Source organism: Chiloscyllium plagiosum, chromosome 23 (assembly GCF_004010195.1).
Source record: "Chiloscyllium plagiosum isolate BGI_BamShark_2017 chromosome 23, ASM401019v2, whole genome shotgun sequence".
NCBI lineage: Eukaryota > Metazoa > Chordata > Chondrichthyes > Orectolobiformes > Hemiscylliidae > Chiloscyllium > Chiloscyllium plagiosum.
Genome location: NC_057732.1, coordinates 17,299,164 through 17,309,853, shown reverse-complemented (window position 1 = coordinate 17,309,853; position 10,690 = coordinate 17,299,164). Strand labels below are relative to the sequence as shown.

The 10,690-nt window shown below is 42.6% G+C and overlaps 1 protein-coding gene and 1 long non-coding RNA gene across 4 annotated transcripts in view; one reads left to right on the top strand and one right to left on the bottom strand.

The window, feature by feature from the left end:
* Positions 1-5,286: 5,286 nt before the first annotated feature.
* LOC122561659 lies at positions 5,287-7,455 on the bottom strand. Its single transcript, XR_006315077.1, has 2 exons — positions 7,306-7,455; positions 5,287-6,236 (listed from the first exon to the last, which is right to left on the bottom strand). It is a non-coding gene; the product is annotated as an uncharacterized LOC122561659 (long non-coding RNA).
* The window catches only part of LOC122561657 (proton myo-inositol cotransporter-like), a 149,594-nt gene continuing 145,122 nt past the window's right edge, over positions 6,219-10,690 (top strand). For all 3 annotated transcript variants that reach the window (XM_043713609.1, XM_043713608.1, XM_043713610.1), the window contains exon 1: positions 6,219-7,192. In XM_043713609.1, the coding sequence (XP_043569544.1) occupies positions 6,616-7,192 (577 nt within the window). In that variant the 5' untranslated portion in view covers positions 6,219-6,615. The remainder of the gene's footprint in view (positions 7,193-10,690) is intronic.

Genomic DNA, 10,690 nt, shown 5'->3' with positions numbered 1-10,690 from the left:
TCCAACCCTGCACCTTGTCCTCCCCTCCACACCCCCATCCGAACTGGGTCCCCCCCGATCCCCGTCAGCCGGACTGGACACAAATAGCAAGACTGCTACTGCCTTGGGAGGTGGGGGGGGGATGAGTCTCAAAATACACACACACAACTTTTTACTGCAACCTTTTGGCAAGTTCCACCTTTGCCCGATGTTGGACAGATTATCTGGGGAAGAATGGGGGGGTGTTAGGGTACACCCCTGTGTAGAGCTCCAGGGAAAGTGTGGGGAAAGAGAGGGCGGGCGCTCAGTGCTTGGAGAGAGTGCCTGGGCAGGACTGTTCTCGGCAGCATTTCAGTAAGTTGAGTTAATTTTTAATCATTGTAAACAAAACATGCGATCAGTGTTGGAAACACCTCTTTGATGTAATGTTTCTATCGGCACCTTGAGATTTTCTTCGGATAATCCGAAATTTGGACAGTTGATATTCAGGTAATCAAGTTGACCTATGCAATTGCATGCCAATGAGTTTGCTTTCAGAATCACAAGCTATTGGGAAGGGAGGTTACAGTCACCCTGGGTAAAGGAGGTTCAAATTCCCTGGGAAAATCCAATAGAAAAAGAAGGTTAAAGTCCCCTGGAAAAGAGGTTGGAGTCTTCTAGTGGTGAGGTTTGAGGCTCCAGAGCATAGTGCAAAAAAAATTGCTGTATCTGTCACAAACAGCCTGCCTTAGACCGGTTAAGAGGGGAGATCCCCACATGAAGATCAGTACCCTGAAGTGGGTGTGGAGACTAAAGACACTAGACTAGTATGCAGAAATAAGTCGGAAGTTCATACTTTAAAATGAAAAAAAGGGACAAACGCTGGATAAGTTGGGTGTCGGGACTCCTTTGCATCAGTTATGCTGGGAGGTTCCCCAAAATGAGGAAAGATTCAGGCACCTATCAGGATGCTTAAATGAAAAGTTGGGAAATGAAATTTGGCTGCCGGCAGGAGCTTGGGACATAGTTAAATGTTTAAAGGCAGAGGCGGCAATCTGAAACGAGATATGGGAACTAAATGGAAAACTTTCATATCCACATGAAGAAAGACTGCAGAGGAAATTATGAACAAATCTAAACAGACTAGCTGGGAGAATAATGCATGTCAAAGAGGGATTAGAGGGAAACCCTAAGTCTTGGCAGGTGCTGATGAGTTATTGGGAGGATTATGATATAAAGGAAAACAGGAAAAATTTAGAAAGGAAAGACAAAATAAGGAATCAGCATTGAAATGCCAAGCTGAACTTTCGAGTGGGATAAAATGGAGGTACCTCCTGACACGTCTGGTCTGCTGATAATGTTTCAAAATAATGACACAGATGACCAGCTATGGTCACAATGTGGATTTCTGACCTTCTTAGGGACACCTATTCAGAACTCACTATATTTCCAAAATCTCCCCAAAGCCATCCTCCTCCCCAAGCAATTGACCATAATCAAATGTGCTGCCCTCTGTGGACCATCAGGCACTAAATCAATGACTGTCTCAAAAACAACAGATATACCAGACTTTGTCACTGTGTAGTGTTTGGGCGGGGCGAGGCGGGCACCCCGACCCAGAAAAACAGATATGGAAGACGCATGGGTGTTCACAGTCTGCGTCAAAAGGCCTCTGGGTTACTCCAGTTGGCCAAGTATGTATACCTGATGCTTTGTTACCAATGCTCATAATACCTGGAATATTTAATTTTATTCTTTTTTTATTGTCATTTTAAGTTTCAGTTCACATATGTCAATTTAAATTGCAGTTGTTGAGAAAATATTCATACATTGCTTTGTTTTGTTAAGTGACTACTCATTTCCGTTTTCTATAAGTTTACACAACACTATCAGCGGTTAGTACTTGGTAAAAAAAATCTAAATATTTTGTGTACTGATTTCATATTCTATGTAAAACATTATTTCTATCAATTATTTCCAACATTTTAGAATCAGAGATCTTTGTGCGAGATGACATAAGAACTTAATTAGTACAGTGCTTACTGTAATGTCTGACAGGACAATGCAATGAGTCCAGCAATGGGCTATCAGTTCCATTTGAATGATTCTCAGCTGGCAGGACTGTTTAAAGATTGGCTAGCAGAGACAGCAGCAAAAAAAATTAAATTTCAAGGAAAACTCTGCACGTGAATACTACTGGTAAAGCCTTACTTAAGTGATTAGGAAAGTAGAAGTTTTGAAATTAAACTTTATGGGGAGTGGCTTAGACTGCAGCGCTGTGTGGTCTGCTGCAAAAGTTTTCTCTTTTTGTACGTGAGATTTCATTGAAAGCATGCGGAAAAAAGAAGATACGCTGAAATTAAGGTTGTACTAATACTTGGGCCAAAAAGGGAAATTTCAATATAAATTATGCAATACTGAAAGTGTTTGATATTTCAATATTTTGGTTTGTTAAAATACTGGTTGAGAAAATATCAAAGTAACTGTTTTAACTTGTTTGAATTTGAATCTCAATTCAATGTGTTTTGTTGGCTACGTAATAGGGCAGATTTTGTTTTTACATTAATATTATAGAACATTAGGTCCTTTTAAAATAATCAAACATGTAACCTTAAAACAAATTGATCGAAGGCCTTGAGCCCCTGATTTGTAAGAAATTTTACGATGCCTGTTTCAAAAATAATGTGTCAGTGGTCATGCTTTAGCAGATGAGGGCATTGTATTAAAATATTTTTGCTGTTTTTATTTAGTGCAGTGTTCCTAAAAATTAGTGCATTTTAATTTTGATTTTTTGTTAAGCTTTCAGAGAATATTAGAACTTGAGGCTGAGATGTCAATTATTGTTAAGACTTCATTGGCCCCCTTCATTGAGCAAATTCAAAGAATGTTGATCTGTACCAAAGTTGTACATTTACTGGTCTGGAACCACTGTAACTGTGACTGTTTGATTTGGGAAGTTAAATTTACAATGTCAGTTTGATAGCAATCATGCATTATAATTAAAAACACTGATCATGAAACTTAAAAAAAAAACATTTTTGTCATTAATGTCAGGCCTTTAACCAAATCTGAAGTTAGATTTTATATGTGTATATGTGGCACTGGGTTATTGTTTGCTTTAACAGAGAAATTAGAGCGTTTTCATTTGGAGAACATATTTTGAAATATTCTACATTTGTTTCCCATGAATATTTGAGATTTAAATCTGAACTGAAACTGCCTCTTCAATCGCTAAAACACAGGACACATTTTGTTGTTTTTTTGCTGTTCCAGATTTTTGAAATACTTCTCCTGACAGCTTTCAATTAGCCAAGTATTAATTTGTTAAAGGAAAATATTTTTTGAATAACCTGAATGAGGTACCTGGGGCAGCAGGATTGATTTTAGGACTACTGATTTGTTTAGGCAGTACAATTTAGAAGTTTGTGGATTGCATAAAACTTGATAATGTCATAAATAGTGAAGACTAACAGACTTCAACACAATTCAGAATGTTAAAATAGGCAGACACAATTTAGTGTAATTAAATGTGTGACTGTTTTCATACTGATACCCACCTTGGTAAGAAAGGATTGAGAAAGGTAATGCACATATACTTCCAGCAGCTCACATCGTCTCTCGAGTTTCTCCATTCACAGGTAAAGCATGCCTTTGAACCACCACCCACCCCTTCACAACCTGATCTAACGGATTCATTCAGTTCTCCAGTCATGAGCATGAAAAATGAAGCAGCTAACAACAGTGAAGAGGAGGTTAATATGCATAGGAAGGCAGTGGCCTTCCTATGCATATTAAACCACATTAGCTTTATGTTCTCTTTCAATCATTTAAGGCATATGTAGGTTCATTGATCAAACCAGCCAGTTGGCATTGTTACATTTGACAGCAGAGCAGGAGCAGAAGCAGCAAAGAATGTTGTGTTCACCTGCTCTGCTGCTGCAGCCGTCCCACTTCACACTCAGGTGCACTGGTATCCTCCATCTGAAGCATCTCTGCAAGGATGCAAGTCTGACCAGTTTTGTTAAGTATTTAACTGCCTTTATCCAAGAATTCAGATTTCTCCATGGAGTGGTGGGCAAGCACAGACTAGATATTGTTTCCAGGTTGAGCTTTACTGAATGAGATTTTGGATAACTGGTTCATTCCCACTCAGCTTGGAAGGGGTGAACTGGTCACTAAGGACTGTGAATTTAAGAACTTTACTAGTGAACTTTTTTCCACGTGGGAGAAACCTGCAGATCCTATCTACTGCATGGACGAGTAATTTTTGTTATCACTGTATGTTGTCTGTCAATAACTTGCTTAAGTACTGGCTGCAAGATTCTTATTAATAAACTGGTAGCACCTTTCTCATCCCCCATTTAGATGGTTAGCACAGAATGATAAGATGGAATGAGATATTACAGAGTTAAATAGCTCTGCTGACATGCAGGAATTTGGATGTCCAGAGGTTAGGATGGGATGTCTGTTTTACAGGTAGAATGCAAGGAATTTACATTCCCATCTCTTGTCATTCAGAACCATTTGCATGGCCATTTCCTAGTTATTCAGAAGCCAATTTACATTTTCATCCTCTATTCAGAAATCAATAAGAATATTACAGTTGGAATTTTGACTACTCCCTGCAGTTTAAAAAAAGATGCACAACAGATTTGACCATTAAAGAGATGATTTACATTATATTATTTCTGGAAATGATGTGATCACTACATTGAGTCTTGAGTGGCATGTGATGGCGGGCAACATGGCTGAGGGTTGTCTTGTGGGCGTTACTGACTGTAAAGTGAAACTCTTATACTGTATAAAGGAAGGACTGGTTCCTTTGTTCAGGGACGTTGTTGACACAACTCCACAAGGCTTGTGAAGTATGTGTTAAAGGTTCTTCCAAAAAGTTTGTACTTTCAAATAAAATTTGGTTGTTGTTCAAAGAAATTGGGGTATTGCAGTTGCATCAAGTGTGTAAGAATCCCAAGGGGAAAAAAAACTTAATTAGACAATAATGGAATGATTATTAAGTGACAGTCTATAACGTGACTTGTAATTAGTTAACTATACAGGTAAGAAGGAAAACAATTTAAACTGCTTAACATTACAATAGTCCGTTTCAAGCTCTTCAAGTGGGTTAAGCGTTTGACCAAAATTGTGAGGCAGGAATACAGGTATTTTGTTTTCAAATCAAGAACCAGAGAAATAAACAATGGTGTTAAGCAGAGAAGTGTTTGCAATTGTTGGTTGATGTATCTCTAGGTGGTGCTATACTTTCTGAAATGAATTGTTCAATGCTCACTTTTCAGGAAAACCTCAAAAATAAATATTTTCAGATCACAATTTCAGTTAAAGTTCTTTAGTGTACCCATATTAATTGCATGATTACTTTTCAAATTAGTATAAACATCACAAAACGATTCTTGTATTAAATAAAACAGAAATTGGGAACTAAAAAACACATACTAACTGAGAAATAACCTTTGTTGACTATACAAACAAAAACAATGTTTTTCCGTATGGATTTTTTCAGAATGTTTCTACTTTCAGCTCAATGGAAGAGCTCAATCCAGTAATTCTCCACTTGACAAATCAAAACGTGACTATTAAAAAGGAAGCAAAGTCATAAATATTAGCCGTTAGCAGCCAACAAACTGATGACAATGTCATTACTGATGTACACATCTCGATTAGGTAAAAATAATGACTGCAGATGCTGGAAACCAGATTCTGGATTAGTGGTGCTGGAAGAGCACAGCAGTTCAGGCAGCATCCGAGGAGCAGTAAAATCGACGTTTCGGGCAAAAGCCCTTCATCAGGAATAAAAATTAGACCCAGTGGCATTGATTTTCCATTTGTTGGATCGCTCACTAGAAGAACCTTCAAGGTATACGTGGCATTCAGTAGCAAGAAATCAAAGTGCAGCTATGATTATTTAAGAACTGTAAAGAAATTCAAATCAAATTAAAATCACAAATTATTTATTCATTTGTTAATGAAGCAAAAAACGTACATTTGGAATTGAAGGGGAAGCGGAAAAAATGAAAAACTACATCGTGTATATTTTTATTGAAAAATAACCAGAATGGCGCCAAATAACATCGATTTTTTTTCCATAGCCAAGGTCATTATTGAACTCTACGATTTAACACAAAAGGTTTATCTTATCTGGCGGAGTTTTGCATTTTCAGTTGTCTTTTGCAGCGTGTCGAAGATTGAAGTTCAGTATTGACTGCATCTTGCCAAGAGATTGGGCTGTGGAGGATCCGGGAAAGCACCGCCGACGGATGCTCCTAGATGCAAACGCACATGAGCTGCTGTCCGTGAAGGCTGGGCGGGGCACCGAATGCAGGATTCGCGGATGCTTTCGGACAAAACATCGGTTGTCACTGGCGCGTCCCACCCCCACCCGGCAGGCAGCCAGCCAGCCTACGAGTTGCACGTGACAGAGGCGCGTCTGGATCCCCGCCTGCATCTCACTGCCCTGCTCCCTTCCCCCCGCCGCCTCAATCAATCCGAGTGCAGCGGCCGATAGAACAGCATCGATCACGCGCTCTTCCAGGTAGTGAGCGCGAGCGCTTCTCTCCCCGCCCCCCCCCCCCATATCTCACGCGGCGAGGGTCGAGAACCTTCCAGCAGGTGGTGTGGGGGGAGCCGACTCCCGGGCTCCTTATGTCCCGCAACGGCAGTGACGCCGAGTACAGCCTCAGGGACCTGAAGGGGGAGCGGTGGATCAGGCCGGACGGACAACGCGAGACGCTCGGCGAGCGGACTCTGATCAAAGTGGCCAGCGGCGGTAACAACAACAACAACAACCGCCACCACCATCAGCAATTGACGGCCATGGCAACCGCCGCCGAGGGAAATCTGGAGCGCGCCGCCCGGAGGCACTTGCAAGGAGGCGGCAGCAGGAATATCAACAATCCCCGCTTCGTCTACATCCTGGCTACGTTCGCAGCCCTGGGTGGCTTCTTGTTCGGCTACGACACCGGCGTCGTTTCGGGCGCCCTGCTATTGCTCAAAAAGGAGTTCGCCCTCAACGAGCTGTGGCAGGAGCTGGTGGTGTCGGCCACGGTGGGAGCCGCGGCCATTTCGGCGCTAGCCGGAGGCCTCCTCAACGGTTACTGGGGACGGAAACCCTGCATACTGCTGGCCAGCTCCCTCTTCACGTTGGGGGCGGTAGTGATGACGGCTGGGAGCGACCGTAACGCGTTGTTGGCCGGACGCGTCGTAGTCGGATTAGGCATCGGTAAGCCCCGGAGTGGAGTACGGTGGGTCGCTCAGAAAGAGGCGGGGGGGGGAGGGGAATCCTGGGAGAGACCGGTGTGAATGGCGGTAACGGTCCCTCAGAAAAAAACACACTTGCCGGTGGAGGTACCGCCGGGATCGTCCGCCTCCTCTCACCGATCTTCCCTGTGACACCGGTCCAGGACAGTGGGAGCCGGTTCACGCATTCCTCCGACCAAGCCGCTGGGCGGGGTCAGTCTCGCGCTGACCCCCGCCCCCCGCCGTGACGTCGCCGCGTGCTCGCGCCTCTTTTAAACACGGCAACTTCCCGGCTGAGATTTTGTTTTCTTAATGCAAAAGATCCGGCTGTCTTTAAGGTTTCTGTTTGCGCTGTCGTTCGTCATTATGTGGAATTGTAAGGTTATTCCTGACGCTGCGTATGCGGAACAAATGGCGAAGTGGTTAAATTCGCATCAGAGCAAAGAACCATCCACGGAAACACTGTCAGTATTCCGAGCGTTTTCATTTAGGGTAACAAAGAATCGGGTGGATCTCGGCAATTTCAAATGAAATAGCGAAGAGTGGTGATGGCGCATGAGTGAACCGTAGTAGCTACTGACATGAACTGATAAGATATAAAGGCAGGGAGAGAGTCCATTATTGCTTACTGACAGTTTTTTTCATGTTTCTACATATTTTCTTTTAAAATCTAACGTATTTGAGTAAACTATCCCTCTTCTACTTCTATAAATGTTCTCGACTTTTTGTGGTGAGCTGGCTCATTTTCCTTCCATATCTCTCCATTGTTGTTCAGCTGAGTGAGAATGCAATTGCCTGATTTTATTCTTCCCTATAAATCATTTCAATAGTCCGATTATTTTTGCCCCGTCCTATTTAGTCAACCATATTGACAGCTTAATATGCTCTAGGAGAAAGTGAGGACTGAAGATGCTGGAGATCAGAGCTGAAAATGTGTTGCTGGAAAAGCGCAGCAGGTCAGGCAGCGTCCAAGGAACAGGAGAACGTCGATTCTCCTGCTCCTTGGATGCTGCCCGACCTGCTGCGCTTTTCCAGCAACACATTTTCGGCTTAAAATGCTCAACTAAGAAATTTCAGGTCATAACCTGATTTACATTTGTTTGTTTATGAGAGTTATACAGTTGTTCAGCACAGAAATAGATCCTTTTGGTCCAACTCATCCATGCAGATCAGATATCCTAAATTGACCTAGTATTTGGCCCATATCTGTCTAAACCCTACCCTTTTTTTTAAATGTTATAGTTGTACCAGCCTCGTCCACTTCCTTTGGTAGCTGATTCCATTCATGCTTCCCCCCCCCCCCCCCCCCATCCCCCAAACCTTAAAACTATGCCTCTAGTTTTGGGCACCTCCACCTCCACCCCAGGAAAATGACTATCTACTTACCCTGTCCATGCCCCTCATAATTTTATAAACCTCTATACGGTCACCCCCTCAGCCTCTGCTCCAGGGAAAACAGTCCCAATCTATTTTGCCTCACACAATAGCTCAAACCCTTCGACCCTGGCAATATCCTTGTAAATCTTTTCTGATACCTTTCAAGTTTCACAACATTTTTCTGAAAAGAGACTGGAATTGCACAGAGTACTCCAAAAGTGCCCTAACTGATGTGTTGAATCAGATTTTAATTAGCAGGGGTCTGTGAGAGCAAACTTAATGCTTAGACAAAAATTCAAAAACAATCTTGAACTGAAAAACATTCAGTCTTTATTAAATGAAGCACCGCATGCAGTTTATTTTGGCTAAAAAAGCATGAGAGGAAGAAACCAAAGGATCCTGGCACGCTCCAAGCTTTTTGTACCTTTAAAAAGGAAAGAATAACATTTATATACTTGAAAATGCGCTGAGAAGTGACAGATTATGATTAAATGTTTACCATCCATAACACTGAACTTTGCCTTATTGGTTTTTCAAAACATCAATCATTCATGTCATTCTACAACTTTAATTCTGAGTACGGACGTTTTGTTTAGGCTAAAATCTGCAGTTCAAAATATACCAGGAGCCGTTACAAGCTTAGAGGTTTTGTATGCATTCAGCCTGTGTATGTTTCCTGTCTCCAACCTTTTGTCACAGTCCTTTTTAACTTACTGATCATAATTCACGAATGGGCCAATTTTTCCCATCATGCAATGTTAAATGTTCCCCACAATACCCCATTTCCCTCTTTTTTTTTTATCATATCATGATAATCAGTTATATGGGCACATGGAAATTCTGATTGAAAATGCATTGGCACAAGCAAACAAATACTCCTATTCCTACTAACAATAGTAGGAAATCTGCTTTGCCTCACAGCACAGGGACCCGGGTTCGATTCCCACCCCGCGTGACTGTGTGGAGTTTGCGCATTCTTCCTGTGACTGCGTGGGTTTCCTCTGGGTGCTCCAGTTTCCTCCTACAGTCCAAAAATGTGGAGGTCAGGTGAATTGGCCATGCTAAAGTGCCCATACTGTTGGGTGCATTACTCAGGGGTTGGGTAGGGGAATGGGTCTGTGTGGGTAACTCTTCAGAGAGTTATACAATCATAGAAATGTACAGCAAAGAAACTGACCCTTCGGTCCAACCCGTCCATGCCAACCTGATATGCCAACCCAATCTAGTCCCAAACCAAAAGAGAAAATGCTGGAAAATCTCAGCAGGTCTGGCAGCATCTGTAGGGATAGAAAAGAGATGATGTTTCGAGTCTAACTGACTCTTTGTCAAAGCTGGCCTGCATGCAGCCTCCAGGATTACAGGTACTTGCACGATATACAACATTTTTCCAACTGCTGTTCTTGCCGCATCCTAAAAGCCACACTTAGGGCCATGCTCCGCCACATGAAAGCACTCGACTCCTCTCTCTCCAGCAGCACTGACTTACTGTCTCAAAGCTGTCCTGGTCCACAGTCTCATTTCATCCTTCATATTATTCGATGCCTTAACTCCAAACTTTCCCCAGCTTTGACAAAGGGTCAGTTAGACTCAAAATGTCAGCTCTTTTCTCTCCTTACAGATGCTGCCAGACCTGCTGAGATTTTACAGCATTTTCTCTTTTGGTTTCAGATTCCAGCATCCGTAGTAATTTGCTTTAATCCAATCTAGTCCCACCTGCCAGCACCCGGCCCATATATCTCCAAACCCTTCCTATTCATATACCCAACCAAATGCCTCTTAAATGTTCCAATTGTACCAGCCTCCACCACTTCCTCTGGCAGCTCATTCCACACACATACCACCCTCTGTGAACAAGTTGCCCCGTAGGTCTCTTTTATATATCTTTTCCCTCTCTCCCTACTCCTGTGCCCTCTAATGCTGGACTCCCCGACCCCAGGGAAAAGACTTTGCCTATTTACCCTATCCATGCCCCTCTGATGCTCCAGGGAAAACAGCCCCAGCCTGTTCAGCCTCTCCCTGTAGCTCAGATCCTCCAACCTTGGCAACATCCTTGTAAATCTTTTCTGAACCCTTTCAAGTTTCACAACATCTTTCTGATAGGAAG